Source organism: Aedes albopictus, chromosome 2 (assembly GCF_035046485.1).
Source record: "Aedes albopictus strain Foshan chromosome 2, AalbF5, whole genome shotgun sequence".
NCBI lineage: Eukaryota > Metazoa > Arthropoda > Insecta > Diptera > Culicidae > Aedes > Aedes albopictus.
Genome location: NC_085137.1, coordinates 340,561,370 through 340,581,961, shown reverse-complemented (window position 1 = coordinate 340,581,961; position 20,592 = coordinate 340,561,370). Strand labels below are relative to the sequence as shown.

General features: G+C 39.5%; 2 protein-coding genes across 5 annotated transcripts in view; both read right to left on the bottom strand.

Annotated features, from left to right (window-relative positions):
* Nucleotides 1-5,200: 5,200 nt before the first annotated feature.
* Nucleotides 5,201-7,972, bottom strand: LOC109431631 (protein I'm not dead yet-like). The gene is made up of 6 exons (XM_062848881.1): nucleotides 7,358-7,972; nucleotides 6,962-7,023; nucleotides 6,444-6,899; nucleotides 6,290-6,387; nucleotides 5,748-6,028; nucleotides 5,201-5,692 (listed from the first exon to the last, which is right to left on the bottom strand). The coding sequence occupies exons 1-6, from the start codon at nucleotides 7,865-7,867 to the stop codon at nucleotides 5,381-5,383; spliced, it is 1,719 nt and encodes a 572-aa protein (XP_062704865.1). The 5' UTR covers nucleotides 7,868-7,972; the 3' UTR covers nucleotides 5,201-5,380.
* Nucleotides 7,973-14,225: 6,253 nt separating this feature from the next.
* The window catches only part of LOC109431669 (protein I'm not dead yet-like), a 52,159-nt gene continuing 45,792 nt past the window's right edge, over nucleotides 14,226-20,592 (bottom strand). For all 4 annotated transcript variants that reach the window (XM_062852623.1, XM_019707919.3, XM_019707921.3 and 1 more), the window contains exons 8-9: nucleotides 15,455-15,735; nucleotides 14,226-15,380 (exon numbers count right to left, since the gene is read on the bottom strand). In XM_062852623.1, coding sequence (XP_062708607.1) covers nucleotides 15,105-15,380; nucleotides 15,455-15,735 — 557 coding nt within the window. In that variant the 3' untranslated portion in view covers nucleotides 14,226-15,104. The remainder of the gene's footprint in view (nucleotides 15,381-15,454; nucleotides 15,736-20,592) is intronic.

Here is a 20,592-nt window from a genome sequence, read left to right as displayed (position 1 = left end):
CAACGAGTGAAAAGTTATTTCAGATTGAAGACAAGAGGAGGAAAAAAATCTTGCACAAATACATTGAAAATTTAGCGTTGTCACTGCCACTGGTCAGGTACGACAGTCGCGAAAAATGTTAATATCGTTAAAACCATTATGTGTTATGTGCACAGGTGTTGTTAACCAAGGCATAAGGAAGTGTCCTCGGAAGAAAAAGGCTTGGGTTCATTATTATTATTATTAGCTTTATTAAGAAGATTTTCAGCCCGCGGCTGGTTCATCTCCAACCTTGGGTTCATTGATAAATCTGCTTTGAATTTGAAGATTTGGCAAGAAGTTCGAACTCTGGGCATGGTTTTTTTTCGCAACAAGATGATGAGAACCAATTCATACAAGGATGACACCCTCAAGAATCGCGTGCTGCTTTTCAAAAACGCACACAAGGGATATGCAGAGGTTTTACCTATTTTGATGAGCTGCCATGACAGCCGGAGACGTTTAGCGGTATCGTCACAGATGGATAGTGTTTATCAACGAAAAAAACACTCAAATTTCGCGTTTTCTCGATTCACTGAATTGCCCCTCATTTCGCAATAAAAAAAAAGTTTGGCAATTTTTCTTCGGAATCCTAGTCAGACTAGTCAAGGCACTCAGGACACTGCATAGATGACCTGATTGTTGAACAAACGTGCGGAAGGGGTTGTTGCTAAAATTTACCAAAAATAGGTATAAAACGCGAATAAATTCAATATCTTTGCTCGGAGTGGATGTAATCGAATGATTTTTTTACACATACTGCAAAAACCTCTATAGTTTCAGATAAGGAGGGTGTCGTCCGCCGCACGATGCTGGAAATCAGTGTATTGAGCTCGTTTTACCCCATGCTCTCTCTCTCACACCTTTTTGAGAAAATCCTCATCTATTCCCGACTGGGGTGCAAAATAAATGGCTTATTTAACTCGTGTTTGTGTAGAAACTTCCATAGTATCGGAAGTTTGACATAAGATTGGTCCTTCTCTTGTCGATTGCGTTCCACTCCGGGCGAAGATGCATGTGAAAATTTAAAGAAATAGGGGATGTTGTGGTTATTTGAAGATATTCCAATGTATAATGCCGTGTGGTGAGCCAAACCAGCTCCATTTGATACTACGGAAACTTTAACACAAACACGAATTAAATAAATCATTTATTTTGCACTCCAGGATTTTTCCAAAAAGGTGAAAATGAGAGAGAGTGGGTTAAAACGGGTCCGATACACTGATTTCCAGCATCGTGCGGCGAATAACGCTCTCCTTATCTGAAACTGTAGAGATTTTCGCAGTTTGTGACAAAATTTTATTCGAATCCATCCACTCCGAGTAGAGATATTGAATTTATTCGCCTTTTATACCTATTTCTTCTCATTGTGCGTTGTGCAGATTTTTAGAGAGGTCAACACTGAAAAAGTGAGAAAATGTGTGAAAAATAAAAATAAATAATTTCAATGATATTTTTCCATGAAAGTACAATGAATAACCTTTGTTTTGATGGCTTCACCTTTTATGTTTGTTATTCCATCCCTAAGATATACGTGATTTTGTCATTCCGGATTCTAAATGAACATAGCTTTAAGATCTGTTGGGATGTCGTGACACACCAACTCCATAAAAAACACAAGCGTCGGTAAAGAAGATTGAAAAAAGCTGTTCTAGGCCATTCAAATTACAGTTATGTGCCGATTTTGTGTACCCCCGATCATTTGGCAGTCATATACACGCAGAAAACAAATTACCTAATTTTTTTTTGCTAGGTTTCTAGCTGCACTCTGAATAGAGTTGAAACCTCTACACTAGACCCGAAGATAGAAAAGAGTACGTAGTCTTTCAGAAGCAGTTTGCCAGCCGTACGCGGAAAATGATATCCATTAAGACACTGTTGCAACTGACTCAGAAAGTTACGGTAGAAGATTGGAAAGTTTTCAATTGGTCAGTCAGTCAAAATTTGCCTATGTAGTGTTATGGTCACACGGTTTGTGTTTGTCTCCTTGTTTGATTTTGTGATATGGTTAAATATGTTTTTCTCCTCGTTAAGTCAGTTGTTGTATGTTTGTTTTTTTTTTCATCGAATCAATCGAACCCTGTATGTTAAAATATAGTCGATCCTGTGTCAAATTGTTTTCTAGATTTCGCTAATCGTTTTCTACTTGTGTTCATCTTTTGTGTCCTTAAATTGTCATCGGTCCAAAATCCACAGAAACATGTAACTGAACTTCTGAACATCTAAGAGATAATCAAAAATACGGCAAGTTGGTCAGTTGATTGCAATAAAATTTTAAAATAATAAAGATTTCATGTCAACTTTCATCCCGCTACAAATACTATTAAAAATATTCAAATTCGTTCAATTGTCCTATAGGCCCTACCTGGATGAACCATGTCATTTTCTATCTAGAGCGTAGCCTAGAAATGTCAACCTAGACATACACAAGTAACGTTGTTCAGTTAGTATAAAGCAGTCAGTTTTTGTCCAAAATGTCACGTCGAACGCATTGACGTCAACAATGCATTTAAGTGTTCGCACGTTAGCTTCGAATCTATCAGCACAATGAAGTGCTGCAAATCTCCTTCCCACTATTAATTCTTCGGTCGATTTTAATTGCTTTATTTAAAAAAAATATGACCAACTAACATTGTAAAAATTCGAAAAAGCGACTATGACATTAATAAATTACTCTGTAATAAAAATCAACCGAGAAGCGTGGGAAGTAGAGCCCAAACAACATTTTGAAGTCAGATGGCTGTAAAAGGTTCCAAAACCTGTCACAAATCCTATAATACTTTTATTAGGATTTGTAACGATCATCAAAACCTTCTCAAATCCAACCGACTTGGAACTATTGCTTGGGAATAGACTCTACTGAGCCCCGGCGGTTCCTCCTGTTTATCGAGCATGTCTGATGCATATGATCAGCCATACTCCATCTGCAGCAGCCGGTTCGTGATGAACCGTTGGAGGCGCATTAAAGTGTTAAAAAGGTGATATGTTTCACTAAAGAACACTACATTACAATAATCAAAATGAAACTCCTTCACTTTAATACCGTCAACCCCTGCGAACTTGGCCAGGGATGTGAAAAACTCCAAGTAAATTCGTAAATTGGCTGACTTACAGCTTAAAGTGGTCAAAATCGGTTCAGGGCTCAAATGGTCCTCCACCTTTGTTACGCAAAGTTGGGAACTTATCTGAAATGTTAAGACATATCAAATTATATTTGAACACCCCTAGTCATTCTTTCTCCATAAGATGCATGCGAATAGGAATTGAATTGTTAGTTTTGTGAGGAGGTGTTTCCTAATTAGATCACCGAATTTGTGAGTAGTTCTATTTTTCATGTGTATGGTTCTCCTAAATGTATTATTTTAGCATTTTAGCTTACCAAAGACAACGGCAGCCCCAAGAACAAACCTAAAAATGGAACTGTAGCAAATGAAGTCTTGAAGATGAGACTAAGCGGAAACACCACCACGTCACCGCTAGAAAAAAATGCAAACACGCAGCATCCATTTCCTGACCAATTTGACATAACTGCAAAATTTCGCGGAACTTTTCGAAAATTTCGTTTCGTTTCGAAAAATACCGAGTGAATTCGGATTTCGTATCGATCTCACGAAACATTTTTGAATTTCGTTTCGTTTCGTACCGCATCGCATCCGAAGTTTCACATATCGTTTCGTTTCGTTTCGCTTTGAAAAAATCCCATACCGCATATCCTTACCAAGAAGATAACACGCAATCCACCAAAAAGTCATCCGACCTGTAATATCCAATTCGGCATATTGACACTTTCGTTCTGAAGTAACATAGGTCAGCCTCAATGATCCAGCATCATTCCGGGAAATGTCACTTCGGGAAATGGCATTCCGCGAAATGTGTCATTCCGGGAAATGACATTCCGGATAATGTGTCATTCCGGGAAATGTCACTCCGGGAAATGGCATTCCGGGAAATGTGTCATTCCGGGAAATGTCATTCCGGGAAATGGCATTCAGGGAGATGGCATTCCGGGAAATATGATACCACCATATAAGGAACTCCTGGAATAATGCCATAATGCCAAACATTTACTTTGTAACCTTAGCGGCGTGCAGTGCCCTATAGCAAGCAGCAAGCTATTGGTCGTGAGAAGCATTTGAACGAAATTGATTTTTGTCTGCATACACACTGCATTATTCTTTACGCAGGATTTCAAAACCATTTTCGCAGCAACAGTTGCGTCCGATAGCTGCATGGCTAATGAAATAAAGCCGGCAAAAAATAATTCATGCGATACATTTTTTTTTTCTATTTTCTGGATTATGATACTTAATGCAAGTAAAAAGTTTATTAATTACGAAATACTTTTTTTCAATAGGCTTAGTAGAAAACTACGTAGCATATCATAAGCCCCTACCCCCTATAGTCACACTTCGTCACAAAATCACAAACACTCCCCTCCCCCCCAAATCTACGTCATTTATGGACGCCCCCTATGATAAAAAAAAAAGTTTTCATCGAAATATCAAGCCAGCGAGATGAACTTCTTGGCGCTGTCCATAAACTACGTAGACTCATTTTTGGTCATCCTAGATGCCCCCTCCCCCTCGTAGACTTTTGTTCATAAACAATTTTCGAAATTTGTATGGAGCGTAGACTTTGGCCAGACACCAACCCCCCCCCCCCCCCCTTAAAGTCTACGTAGTTTATGCACAGGCCCCTAGGTACTTTAAAGCTCAAACAAAGTTTTCAAGGTGTTTAAGAGGCTAACAATGAACTTTATTGGAACTCATGTGCAAAGTTCCAGCAAGGCTCATTGTTAGCCTTTTAAGCAGCCAGAAAGTTCAACGCGGAACTTTATCTGAGCTTCATGGATCTTGAAGGTGCATTTTGTCATGGTCCTTTATGATGTTGAATAGGATGCTAAAGTGGAGGCCATATACGTACATGCTTCCATTTAACCCCGTGTAAAGTGTGCGTATATCGCCTCCACTTTTGCATCTTATTTAACATTATATGCGATCGTGTGTCGACTGGGTAATGAGTGTGGTCCATGTCGCAAAAGGACGTGGCATCTAACAAAGAATTATGCCAATTACACGGGAGAAATATATGACAACTCGCAGTTAAATGGACAACGACTACCGATTCTGGTCACCCTATACGGCAGGCAGCGATTCTACCGATTAGAAGGGCAATGTTTGTACAATATACTCCATGTCAAGTACTCAGCGGGGTGTACTCAAACTAGATCAAGTTCAACTAAGCTACTCATGGTCATTATTTGTTGGAAACATTAACATTCTATTCATCTACTGATAGGGGGTAATAACCAACAATCAACACAAGCTGCATCAGTACTTGGCACTTACGATCCAACAGTCGATTAATACGTCATAATGCTTGAACTGTTCTGTTCCGGTGTTTCACTGCTGTTTTGAATCGGCCTCGCCCAATCCGGAAAGTCCTTGATCTCGGGATACACCAGTGGCCCGAGGACAGGAAACAATCCCCAAATGATGAGCAGCATAATGACCTTGACACCAACTCCAGCTTTGATCAGATCTTTGGTTTGAATGTGTCCCAAGCCGGCGACGATTGCCAGAGGCGGTGTTCCAACAGGCATCATGAACGCATAGCTGCAGGATATTGCCACCGGGAGCATCAGATACATCGGGTGCAGCTCGATCGCTAGGGACTGATTCGAAGAATAAATTTATCAATATCCTCGTATATTTAATAAGCATACATACCATTTCAGCCATCACCGGCAAGATGATGTTACAGATGGCCACGTTGGACGCGAATTCGGTTAGTATTTGAACGACAAGGCAAACGATAAACAGCAGCAGAAGTAGCGGCAGGTTCTTCAATACGGACAACGACTGGCCAATCATTTCGGACATACCGGACGCTTTTCCACCTTCTGCCAGCGCGAATCCACCGCCCAGCAGGAAAATTAAACTCCATGGCGTTTTGTCGTTGATGTACTTCCACGTGATAAGACTTGGCGTTCGTTCGGTTGGAAGGGATGCTGGAAATATATGAATTTTGGAAAATTTGTTCCAAAACGGTAGCTTGGCGTTTAACCCTCCTAAGTTGTTAGGTTTTTCGCACGCACCACGATGACGTGGTACTCGTTCGGCGTGCCTGCCTGGGTCATATTGACCCCAACATTGTACTAGGGTTAAACTGCATTCGTGCAAATGCCAAGATTTTTTGCTCTCCTGATATTTAGGAAATCTCTTTGCTATACATACAAAATTGAACCTTGAATTTAATATTATTTACTTACTCGGATTGATCTTCAAGAAATTCAACCACTGCCAGTTCGCGGGGAATATGAAAAGTAATAAGAGCGTCAAAATAGCTGGTGTTGCATCTTGAATTTTTCTGAAATGTACGCAAAGTTGAATAATTGTAGCTTGTGCAATATAAAAAGTGCATACGTCTCCGGAAGCAGATCGGCCCAACCAGTGGTGAACCCAGGTTTCCGTGTGAAAAACAGCGCAATAGATATGACAAACAAAATGGCCACGCTTATTTCATGAGATGTGATCGGTCCTAGTTCACCGTAGCGATTCATTATCACACCGTGCGCAATGGTCTCTCCTTCTTTGCTGATGGTTGCTTCTTGAGCGGCTTTGCTATTCGGGCGAAACATGCCCATGTAAACCACCTGCAAATAGATCCACACCAGAAATGTTCCTAATAGCATGCCTGGTGTGTTGTAGATTGTGAACCGGAAAAAGTCTATCGGGTTGCCCTCGGGGAAACGGTTTTCGTATATGCCCTTGTACGTTAAGTTGGTTCCGGTTCCAAGCAATGTACCCAAACCTCCGATACTGGCTGCGTAGGCTGCACCCGTGTAATAACAGATTGTTATCCTGCTTGGAATTGGTGTCCTTAAAGTTTGAAGTATACACGTTATGGTTTTTATAATTCTCAATTGCATATCATTTCATACTCGTTGCTTTGCTTCTCCATTTCATTCTGCTTTGGCTTTAGATACATTTGACATAATCCTTGCTGTAACAGATATAAATCTTCAGTTTTTCATAGTATTTATGTTAAATTAAAAAAAAAGGTTGTAATTTTTTTGCGCTTTTACTCTTGATCTTTCTTATCACATGTTACACACAAATTTGCAGTAAAATGATGAAATGCTTTATGCACGTTAGCTATACATTAGAAGGAAGTCCCTCCTGCGCGGTATAGGCAGTGTGGAATCTACAAGGTAGCCTGCTTACCCTTACATTACCAAGATTTACCGTAAATTACAGGAAAGTTGTTCATTTTTAATTCGGTGCTTCGTGCATAACTAAACGTAACATTTCCCTTACTAAATTCTCGCTTTACCTACCGCTTCAAGTTCTTCCAGGACAGCTTTCATGATGGGACACATCATAGCCACCGTCGCTGTATTGGAAATCCACATCGATACGAACATCGTGACCGCCAGCAGTCCAAAATTCAGCTTCCGTTGGCTGCAGCCTATCGAACAGATCACCTTCAATGCGATTCGTTTGTGCAGATTACAGTGTTCGATTGCCAGTGCCAAAAATATGCCACCCATGAACATGAGCAACGTTTCCCGCATGTACATCATACAGGTTCGATCGGTGTCCAGAATTCCCAGCAGCGGAAACAGCACCACCGGAATCATGGAAGTGATTGGTAGGGGTAGTGCTTCCGTTATCCAGTAAACGGCCATTATGAGCACCACAAACATGCATCGGTAGGCAGGCCCGGTGTCCACGAGAAACAAAAGTGCTGCCAAGCTGGGGGTGGCTAAAAGAACCAGTACTCGCCAGTACAAGCTGAAGAATCTACCGGTTCGTTTGCAGCACGTGGGACGCTCAGAATCGTCCATTTTGGAAAGCAGGATCGGGAGATTGTTTTCACGGGGAAATTGTGTACTGTCACTTCGATATCGGACGATGGCACGCCTACTTTAGATTCCGTGTTTAGTAGCGTGATAGCGTGTTGCTTCCTAGCTTGCCTCTTGTACTTGTGCAGTATCGGATTCACTATCAAGACTCACGTTGTTTTTGCTCCACATCGCTTAGGTATTCGATTCATAACACAGCGCAACATTTTTTTGTCTCAAGAGCAAACTTATGTGTCTCCGAAGGATTTTGGGCCGCTGAATCCGAGTCCGGGCTCAGATTTGCTCCAACACGTCACAATTTTGAACTTTACCTCAATTTATTGGACCTCAATTTTATCAAGCAATCAAAAGGTTAATTGGTCAATTAATATCTTAATTAACGACTCATGCAAAATATTTCGTTTTACCTAATCAAGTTTGATAGATTTAAGCATTTTATGTTAGTATGAAAACTTGCATGCAACTTTTGGAGGGTGACTTGTATGGGAAATATCGTACCTAACATAAATCGCTTAAAACTATCAAATTCGATTTGGTAAAACAAAATATTTGGCATGAGTCGTTGATTTAGATGTTGATTGGCCAATTAACCTTTTGATTGCTTAAAAAAATATTTCCAAGCTTAATGGTTTGCAATCAAAAAAGCCCAAAATCGCATATTATGCCCCATACATTGAGGTATAGCTCAAAATTGTGACGTGTTAGAGCAAATCTGAGCCCGGATTCGGATTCAGCGGCCCAAAATCCTTCGGAGACACATAAGTTTGCTCTTGAGACAGACAAAAAGTTAATTTTTGTTACGCTGTGTAATCAGATTCAATGCGTTCTCCCAAATTTTGAGCTGAATTGGTTGAAAATTTAGAGTGCACAAGCCCTTCAAAGTTTGTATGGGAATAACTGTGGGAAAATGATGTTTGTCATTCAATTAAATATCCGTAGCATTTCCCTAAGTGCCCTAGAGTGTTAGTTGACCCTTGGTACTCCTAGGCTACCCTATCAGCTACAACTTTGCCGAAGACCACATTCAAATCGATCGTCTCATTAATTAGTCATCGATTTTTATCCAATTGGAGAAACTTTGATTCTAAAACACTAGCCTGAACGACACTAACTCGCCAGTCAACCAGTGATCGTATAAGATGTTTAATAAGATGTTAAAGTGGAGGCGATATGCGTACATGTTACATAGAGGCATGCACGCATATGGCCTCGACTTTATCATCTTATGAAATGTGTTGATTACTTTTATGACACTAATAAACTTTACGTAATACTTCTTGAAAAAAAAACACCCGATGATTTAAAGAAGGAAATAGTTATTTATGGAATGAATTGCAAAATAAAGATTTTTACAGCACGAGTCACAAAAAGTTGATTTTTTCAGCACGAGTCGTACATTTATCCAACGAGGCTTGCTGTTTTATTTATTCAACTATCAAAACAAAGGTATTTGAACGCAATAAAATCACGTTATATTTAGAAAAATGAGCTCTTTCGATTATACTATAGAAAAAAGCAATATTTTATTCACTATAGTTTATAAACAATTCAATTGAATACGGCGGGTAGCTCAATTGCGAACGCTTTAAAGATTTGATTCACAAAATCGAGTTACTTACTGTGGGCACGTTGTATTCGCGGCATCGAGTTAGTAAGCCACGATTCTTTCATTCACCCTTCGATGCCGTCTTGCTCTCTCCCACAGGAAATTGCGTTTACTGAGGTTCCCGTTTTCAAATATTCCAAAACAGTGATGAAGACTGACAGTGATGCACACTGCACATAGACTTATACAATTCTTCACGATTCCAACGATTAGTCTATTTTACGAACGAGAGAACAAACGCGTGATTTGATTGTATGCAAAGTCCAGGAAAGTGTATTCATTCATGATTTACTAGGGGGTGCCCAGAGCTCCCGCAGGAACTCCTTCGCGGTTTCTCCACAAATTGCTGGTCTAGGAGTATCTTCTGGGTTTTCGAGGCAGTTCGGGGGTTTAATAAGGATTCCTTCAGGAGTTCCATGTGGCATTATTACAGGAATTTCTCTTGAGATTCCGAAAGCGGTTCCATCTGGGATATTCCAGAAGCTTTTACTAGATTTGCTTCAGGAAGTACATACTACTGGGATTCAACATTATTTCCGGATTGCAGTAGTTCCTGAAATTCCTCATTGATTCTCTTGTTACATTCCGTGATTCCTGCAGGAATTCCTACCGTTGTTTTGTCCACAAATTATTTCAGGTTTTTGCAGTTCCATCTGTGGGAGCGGACCTGGTGTGATGGTTAAAGCGCATGCCTTTCACGCTGAAGGACCTGGGATCGAATCCCACTCCCGACAAACTCACAAAATGTGAGTTCTTCCTTCGGAAGGGGAAGTAAAGCGTGGGTCCCGAGATGAACTAGCCAAGGGCTAAAAATCTCGTTAACACAGATAAAAAAAAAACAAAAAAAAAGTTTCATTTGTGATTCCTCAGGGAGCTGCATCTGAGATTCTTCTTGGTGTATCCCCAAAAGTTTTTTTTAGGGTTTTTTCAGGAGTTGCATCTGAAATTCATGAACAGGCTTCATTTTGGATTCCTCCAGGAACTCCTTCCGTGCTTCCGCCTGAGTTTCCTTATGGGATTTCAAGGGACCCCTCTTGAGATTACTTCATGACATCCGGGAATCCTTCAGGACCTGAGATTTACAGAAGTATTTCCTGGAATTTGAAAAATTAACTCCCAGAACGAACTATAGGAGGAAAACTAGAGGGAACTCCGGGGTAGGGTGGCCCACACTTATATGAAAAACAAAAATTTCGAAAAATGCCGAGTATTAGCTCCTTAAGGTGACTTGGTGCATCACAGAATTTTCATAGGAATCATTGACTTTTTAATTTTCAATGATTGTTTGCCTCGCGTTTTTGAAGTGATAAAAAACGGGCAATTCTGCAGTCACGCAGCTGAAAAAGTATCATCACACTCATCACGAGTGAGCATATGGGATGATTCATTTTCATCCAAATTTGCGCTTTGGTAACTGAGTTTTATCACTTTGAAATTTCGAGCGAGATTTCAATGATGCTGATGACGCACTACGCGTCGTTAATCAGTTGTTTTGGAGTCCCAGAAGCTACGTTCAAAATTTGAGCAAAATCGATTGAGCCTAAGGGGGCGCTCAAAACGTTCGAAGTTTGTATGGGAAAACTTGGCCTAATGTATGCAGAAATTTTAAGTTTTCGAATTTCGCCGCTAGGTGGCGCTATAAGCGTTCAATAAATAAACCCTTTTGTATTATTGTAGATGACTATATGCCAAAGAACTTTGTCGAAGACCGCGAAGTGATCCGACGGCTATGAAAAATGTTATACCCTAGGTAAAGAGTTGCTGGTAAAACCCTGGAAGCAGTTCTTGAAAGAATCCCGGAAGAAGTTCTCGGAGAAATCCAAGAAGAAGTTCCTAAAGAAATCCCAGAAGTAGTTCTTGGAAAAATCTCAGTAGAGGTTGGAGGAGTTGTGAAAGAAGTTTCAGAAGCAATTCCCGCAGAAACCACGGAGGGAGTTCTTAAAGAAATCTCGGAAGGATTTCCTAGATTAATTTCAGAGAGAATTCCTGAAGTTATTCCGCAAAGAACTTCTGAAGGAAAACCTCGCATGGAATTTCTGGAGAAATCCAGGAGGAAATCACTGACGAAATTTTGGAAAGACTTTGTGAAGGAATCCCAAAAGTAATTCCTGAAGCAATCCTACGAAAAAACTTCTGGAGGAATTCCGGAAGAAATTTTGGGTGGAATTGTTGAAAGAATCCCAGAAGGAACTCCGAGTGTGATCTCAGCAGAAAACACTTGAGAAATCCCAGACGAAACAATGGAAGGAACCCGTAAAAGAATACATGGAAAATCTTAAGGAACTTTTGGAGCACACCCTTAAGAAATCCTGGAAGAAATCTCTGGAGAAATCGCAGTAGAAGCTCCGGGGAGAATTTCAAATGGAGGTTCAGAAAGAATCCGAAATAAACCACCGGAAGATGGCCATAAAGAACTTCACAAGAATCCCAGTAAAAAAAACTCCTTAAAGTGTCTAAGAAGAAATTTGTGGAGAAATCGCGAAGAAATTCCTGAAGATATCCAACCCAGATGGAGTTTCTGTGAAACTCAGAAGGAACTCCTGGAGGGGTGCCACCAGTAAGTGTCATAAATCAGCGCACTTTCCCACGCAAGCGATCGTCACATTTTGAATTTAAATAAATCGCTCATGTGAAGCTGGCGGTTCGTTAATGATGGGTGACAACTGCTAGCTTTTACATACATTTGTTTTTATTCTTAACCACTCAACCTAATTTACAGCTCTTTTGTCCATTGGGGCACTACTAAAGCGATTGCAACAGTTAGTTACTAACAGCTGCACTTACAATTTATACAGCGCCTGAGTTTATTCTATTCTCATTCTTCTAAATCGAACTGGTTGCCTATGTGCTGCTTCCACTTTCTACTATGTCGATGGTAGAATGATGAGCACGAGTATGTTGATGTGTGGCAGCTGTTCCTTTCCAAGTCCGATTGAGGGTCCATTATGAGTTGCCATTTCGCCGATATCCAATCATTCATGTCCGTTAGAGCTATGAGAGCTCAGAAGAAAGTCAAGTGCCAGCCGCTTTCGGGGGGAAGAGCAACTGACGATATCCGGGGCTGGGATCGAACCCATGACCATTCGCTTATGAAGCGAACGTGACACTGCGTCACGGGCCCCGGCTCATACATACATTTTACTGCCCCAAAAATATCAATAGCTTTTTTTAGACTGAGTTGTCAAGTAGGGTAAACACAATTCATGTGAACTTACTGAAAAAATCATTTTTGAATGGTTATTTGACTTTTCCAATTAAATTAAAATGTAATTTCCTCTCAGTATATGTAGTTGTCCTTGTGAAAATCCCACATAACATGGGCCAACTATGCTGCACACGGCATAATCCCTTTCGTGACGAACCAGTATGTGATGTAAATTGTTCTTATGGTCCACTGCACGAATTTCTACTGGCCTGCTTACTCTTACACGAAATTTGACGTTTGAGCGGTGTCGGCACCTCTCAAACGTCAAATTTCCTGTGAGAGTAAGCAGGCCAGCATAAATTCGTGCAGTGGACCATAATTGAGCCATCACTTATACTTGTTATGTGTGCAAACTTTCTTTTGTTTATGTTGCATGCGAGATTTGCCATAAAAATGTAAATAAAAAGTGAACAAAAACCGTAAAACATGAAAAAGTTTTATCTGTCGCAGATTTTTTATTCTCGTTTTTTGTAGGTTGGCAAAGTTATAAATCGATAGATAAGGAGTAGTTCTTCTGAATGTGGAAGAAAAAGCGTGGTTTTGTTTGAAATACCAAGAGTTCTGAAGAGCCAAAGTTTAGCAATTTTATATGGAGATAACCTCTTTTTGTTAAAAGGGTTTGAAAGGGTAATCGGGCTATGCTAAATTTGTTTATAAGTCTTTGACGTTTTGCGACCTTGCTCTTTACGATTGGTGCTTTCGTTGGCAGTGTGTCAGGGTTAAATTCCTGGAGGAATCCCAGAATAAATCATGGGAATAATCCGTGAAGAAATTCCTTGAGGAATTTTGGAAAGAATTCCTGCAGGATTGCCAGGAGTAACTTCTAAATTTGAAAAAATACTGCAACTTTGTAATTGAGAAGCAACTCTTGTAGGATTTACTATAAAATATCTATTGAAGAAAACTAGAAGGACTCTGTAACTCTGGAACAAACCCGTGAAGAAATTCTTGGAGATCCATGGAATCCATGGATTGATTGATTTAGCTATATTATAAATACTTTCAATAGAATCCATGAAGTTCCAGACGAAATATAATCACAGTATAATCACAGTAGGAACACCTACAGGAACTGAGGAAGAAATTTCCGGTAGATTTCTTGAAAGGAGTATTCTGAAGAAATCACTAAAAGAACTCCTGCAGTAATCTAACAAACAATTCCTGGCTAAAGCCTAGAAGAAACTGCTGAAAGAAGTATGGTTACAATACTTGGAAAAACACTGAAAGGAATTCCTGGACGAAACTCGGAGGGAGCCGAAGGAAGCTGAATGAACTGGTTTCCGGACAGATATTTGTGGGGTGGCCAGGCTTTTGTCATGAGAAAATACCCATCATGTAGTTTTACGTTCCGGTATGACTCTGCAGCAAGCTCTGCAGTCATAGGTAATCCTTGCGCTGATAATCATCTTACAGATCTAACGAAAGCTGATTCATAGATTATTTGAAAGTCCACAACTCTCAAAAAATGTTTGGTACAGATTCTTCAAGACCTTCGGTACAATTTCGGATCAAAGATTGCTATTACTAACTGTTTCATTATACATTTCTTTTATTATAAATCTATTAAGAATTGTTACAACTCAAAGTTTCAATCATCAACTAACGCTATTTATGTACGTTAAGTTTTAAGTAATCATTGGTCAACAATACGTGCTATTCACAAAGCTTGTTCTGGTTTCTTCACAGTTGCATGACGCTGTTACAATGATGTTGTCACTAGTTAAACTTTAATCAAAACTAAAATGAGTACTTTTTGTTTTAACGGAAGACTGTTCGATCGTTTCTATTGTACGCTATCTCTTGAGTCAAGAAGGTTATGAAAAATATGGTGTAGAAAAATATCAAAAATCTTTTCATTTAGCTCCCGGCAAAGAGCTGTTTGTTAAGTTTGTTTATGAATCACTGATAAAACTCCAAGGCCACTTGGTGAATGTAGGCTTAAAATGCTAATAGTTGCCTATAACTGTATTTCTTTTTGAAACAACCATAAATTTGTAGTTGAATGTATTTCAATATTATTTGAATGCACTTCTGAAAGTCAATAAAGCTCGCTCTATGTTCGACTTTGATTGCCTTTTTTATATCATCTAGATATATAGCTTCCTACGTCACAGATATTTTGCTAAGCTACATTTCTATTATGATCAGAAACGCTATACCTAGTTAGTTCTCGAGGCGATAATTTAAAATCTTCCTCTTTGTTCGAAGTTTTTCCTCAATAAATTATTCCAACTTTTCACGTACACTTTTATCAGTACGTTTCCTAGAATTGACTTTTTGGCACACTTTTTGGTTCCAACTCTGTTGATTTTCATGAATTGCACTGCAACCTATATATTTTTCCTAATTTTGATCCCTAACTTGATTAACATCTATATCCTATGTACGTATGCTTTTCACGTCGCCGCTCAGTTCGCCGTGACATTCATCGGTCGAGCCCAATCGGGGAAGGTGGCAAGCTCCGGGTACACGATGGCTCCCCACGTCGGGAAACTGGCCCAAACCACCAACAGGGTGAATATCGATGGTCCAATACCGGCCACTGCCATATCCTTGATGGCAATATTTCCCACACCGGCCACGATGGCATTCGGTGGCGTTCCTACCGGCATGTGGAAGGCAAAACTGCACGACAACGCCGCCGGGAGCATGAGATACAGCGGGTGGATTTCGATGGCTATTGCCTGTGGTGGGAAAATATAAAATGAAATTTAACGAAATTATGTGCGGAATAAATATCTAACACGCGACAACTTACCATTTCAGCCAGTACGGGTAGCATGATGTTACAGATGGCAACGTTGGACGTGAACTCAGTCAGCGTTTGAGCAGTAAGGCACACAACAAACAGCAACAACAGCGGAGGCAACGTTTTGAGACCGGACAGCGATTGACCCAACAGAGCCGACATTCCGGAAACCTTTCCGCCTTCTGCCAGAGCAAAACCGCCTCCCAGCAGGAAAATGAGACTCCATGGAACCTTCTGGTTGATGTACTTCCAGGTGATCAGTCCTGGGGTGGCTTCGTCGGGAAGGCGACCTGTAAGGGAGAATTAGGGTTCCATTAGTTGTTAAAATTTTCAAGCGAATTTACTCCGATGGAGTGTTATGAAGAAGGTTTGGATCACAACAGTTTTTTTTTCCAAAAGCTAGCTCCTTAGCTTTGCAGAGTTATCCAAATATGTAGAAGTTTTCAAAAAAAAAATAATTAGTAGATTAGATTATTACAGAGGCAATCTGCTTTGGCCCTAGTAAGATATTGGAGTCAATATGACCCAGACAGGCTCGCTGAACGTATATTATGCCATCGTGGTGCACCTTGCTTAACATCCTAGGCGGGTTTAACACTAATATTTTATATTAGCTTTCAAATGGATTGGTATTTTGTAGTTATCAAATAGAAGGTAGATAAATTATTAAGTTCTTGAGTACAGTACGTTTCATTTATAGATTCATAAATGTTCACCCATAAATGTCTAGAAACTTAAGATGAAATATCAAAAAAAAAATCCCTGCTGCCGAACGAAACTCGGGACCAATAAATACAAAAATCACAGAAGAAATAATGTAGACATCAACATGTCATTCCAAGTGGAGTCGTTGTGGTAGTTGATCGAAAATACGTAAAACCCCTCACTTTCTGCCTTCTTTGTGCACGGGGCTGCCAGAACATATACCAGGAAAAATCAGTGAAGGAATCAAGGGAGAAATGTCTGAAGGAATCCCTTAAAGGATTCTAGAGGAATCCCTTAATATAACTCCAGGGATTCCAAAGGAAATTGCGTCAAGGAATGCTTCATAAGTTCATCTTTGTATTGTTAATGCTCATGCATTTATTTAAGCATTTTTAAAGCTATTCATCCAGATGATTTTCAGATTTTTTCCATGAGCTTTTCTTCAGGATGTCTCCGAAAATTCTTCTGGGAATTTCTCCAGGGGTTACTCCAGGAATTCCCTCCGTGTCTTCAAAAGGTGCAAGTCCAGGAGTATTTTTTTTTTCACATGGATTCGGAGAATCAATCAAAATTTTTTAAAAGATTTTCCTTTTTGAATTCATTTTTTTTCCAGAAACTTGAATTTTACCAGAAGAAAATTGTGCTCCAGAGGTTCTTTCTTATATAATTCAATTTATAATGTATTTGTCGGGCTTTTTTTGGAAGAAAATTTCTTTGAAAAATCTCAAGAGATTGTTCTGGAAGTTCATCCAGGGGTTTCTCTAATAGTTCCTTCAGGTACATATTCCTCCAGGCGTTGCTTTGGATTTATTCAGATCTTCCTTCAGGCAATTTTTTACCATTTTTTTCAAAGATTATCATAACAATTCCCACAAATATTAGTCCATAAATTTAATTTTGGCATTTTTCAAGATTTTTTTCAATGAATATCTCAAAAGGGTTTTCCAGTTCTTCCGGTTATTACTTCAAAGATTATATTTTTTTTATAATTGCTTTAGGCTGACACAAATTTCGATTTTCTCTTATGTCACCCCCCTCGGATTTTTTTTGTCGGATTTCGAAATTTTGAGGGGGGACACAAATAAATTATTAAGGAATTTAAAAAATTTAAAGTGAAACTAGAGTCGTTGAGAAAGTTTATTAACAAATCCGTTGAGTTTTACGATTTTGCCTAATTGTTTGGGTAATTTTTCATCAAATACCTTTATTTTTTATCATCCCCCCCCCCTTGACGAGTCAACATGCAAAGTGACAAAAGAAGAAAATGAGATTTGTTCCGGCCAAAAATACCTCCAGGAAATCATTTCATGAGTCTTCCAAATAAACGAATAAATAAAAAAAAAAACAAGAAATCATTTCAGAATTTGTATAAGAAATTGTTCTGAAAATTCTTCCAGCAGAAATGACCGAGTCCTGATGGGAGTCCTAGAGGAAATCCGGGCGAAATTTCCGGAGGAATCCTGGAGGATTTCCTAGAGGATTTCCCGAAGAAACTTCTGGAGGATGTCCTAGAGGAATTCCCAAAAGATTTCCAAAAGAAATTGCTGGAGGAAGTTCTTAGGGAATTCCCAGTGGAATTCTTGGATAAATTCCTGGAGGAATTCCCGGAGAAATTCCTGGAAAAATTCCCGGATGAGTTCCTGTAGAAATTCCCGGAGACATTCCCGGAAGAAAAAACGAAGCAAAAGAAGCAATATTGGAGGGTGACAAAACTTGTCTGCAGGGGGTCAAAGACGGTGTTAGAGTATTGCCTCTTGTACCACCGTACTCGGCCGTCTACTATCCTGCCAAATGGTTCTTAGCTTGCTGAGCAACTATGCTGGAAATGGAATATATCTTGTTCATTAGGGTGTTCATACAAGTATTTTCGTAATATTAGACGGAACTTATCGAATAATATCAGTTCCAAGGACGCCAGATACGTCTTACTTCCTCTTAACTTTCGGAACAATTTGCTGGACGTTTTCAAATTTTCGAGATAACATTGTTTGAATGTTTTGATTGATAGTGTCCCCTAGCGTCACCATTCTCGGATAGTTTTTAACCTGCCGAACAATTTTACAGAATACGCCATGTTTTTAGCATATAACAGTAACGAGACACACGTGTTTAAATATTATACACACGGTGCCACCTAACGAATAAATCACGAATCAAAGAATCAACTATCAGACAGTTTTTAGCTTGCTGAAGAATTTTGTCGAAGACGGCATCATTCTATCTTATCAGGATTCTGAGATGTAGAAGTTTGAACATTTTTTACCCTGGCGCCACCTAGTGGACGATTCTCGAACCAAAGACGTCATTGCCAGATAGTTCTTAGTCTGCTGATCAACTTTGCTGAGAACGGCATGCTTGTACCTCATTAGGGTATCGAGATATACGTGTTTGAATTTTTCAGACACAACGCGCCACCTAGCGGATAAATCCCAAACCAGAAACTTTACTATCAGATAGTTCTGAGCTTGCTGAAGAATTTTGCCGAAGACAGCATTATTCTATCTTATCAGGTTTCTAAGATATGAGGGTTTGAACATTTTTGACACTGGCGCCGCCTAGCGGCCAAATCACGACCCAAAGTCGCCGTTGCCAGGTAGTTCTTAACCTGCTGAACAAATTCGCCGAAGACACTATACTTCTATCTCATCGGGATCTTGAGATATAATTTGCGCAAAGTATGTGGCCAATTTTGGTACCCCAAGACAATCCGGAATAACTCCGGAACCATGTGGACCAGGCACCCATGTCCCCGGCATTTCATCAAAATCCATCCAAAAACAAAAAAGTTATGACCATTTTTGTGCTTCTCCGAAGGTGGAAAATGTACGTTGGCTGGATGAAGGTTAAGGTTTTTCTTGAAACAATCATAGGATTACTTCAGGGATTCCTTAACCCTAGTGAATTGGGGTTATTATGACCCAGAGAGGCATGTTGCGCGTTCACAATGCCAGCGAGGGCATCTCCGGAGTCAGCAATGGATAAATATTTCATGCTGTTGGTCGCGACACCTAGCGGTTGAAATCATACTTTTTACACGGAAAATTTCAATCGTGTTGACACGAAAGAGCAAACTATTTCGGAGGCAGGTACACCAACTCAAAAACTGATTCGCAAAAAGATTTTGTTTAACTAGAATGTGTTTCGGGGACACAGTCAAAGTTGCTTGGTACGCGATACGATAGTGCTGGAATATGTATAATATCATTATGATAATAAAGAATAATTTGTGAAACACCATTATTATGCTTTATAACAGCATGCAACTGCAAAAAACATCTTTGGTACGTCTTCCATATTATTGCAAAAGTGGTCGAAGCCACTTCTGTGCACGGGCCTGACACGATGGTCACTAAATGGGCAGAAACAAAATAAATCGAGTCGATTTTTCTCGCCTAAAATTTATCACTTTTCGTGTGGTCGGTTTGTATGGAGATGCCCTTCTCTTCTCTGATCTAATGCATTCAGAAGATTAAATAATCCTTCAGTAATTTTTGAACAATTTGGAAGAACTTCTGAAAAATCCCGGGAGGAATTATTGAACAAATTCTGTAGTGATATCTAAAGACATCCCAAGAAATATTTCTGATAGAACGAAGAGAAATTTCCAAAAAAAATCCTTGTAGAAATTTCTGCCAGGAATTGTTGAAGAAATTTCTCAAAGAATTCTTGAAAAAAAAACCTCGGAATAATTTTCGAGGCAATCCCGGTAGGATTTGTGAATAAATTTTAAGTAAAAAAAAATTCTGGAAACACCATCGAATAACTTTTGAAGAAATCCCCTTCTTAAACTCCAGGAGAAACCCCTAACATTTTTTAGGAATTTCAGAAGAAACCCTAACAGGAATTTCTGCAAGAAACCATGAAGGAATGTCTGATGAAATCTTCAGTAGAATCGTTGAAGAAATCTTGGGAAGTAGGAAGAGTAAGTAGTCTGGATTTTTTTTATCCGTATTAACGAGATTTTTAGCCCTTGGCTAGTTCATCCCGGGACCCACACTTTACTTCCCTTCCGAAGGAAGAACTCACATTTTTGTGAGTTTGTCGAGAGTGGGATTCGATCCCATGTCCTCAGCGTGATAGTCAAGTGTTCTAACCATCACACCAGGTTGAAATTTCTAAAAATTGTTAGGGGTTTCTCCAAGAATTTCAGAAGGGGATTTCTTTAAAAGTTATTCCATGGTGTTCTTAAAATTTCTTCACAAATCCTACCGGGATTGCTTCGAAAATTATTCCGAGGTTTTTTTCCAAGAATTCTTTGAGAAATTTCTTCAACAATTCCTGGCAGAAATTTTTGCAGGTTTTTTTTTTTGTAATTTCGCCAATTTCTGATCAAAACGCTGGTGGACTGAAGAAATTCCTAAACGAATTTCGGAAGGAATATCTGGAAATTTTTCAGAAGGAACCAACTGGAAACATTTATTAAAAAGTCTTTGTAAAAAAAT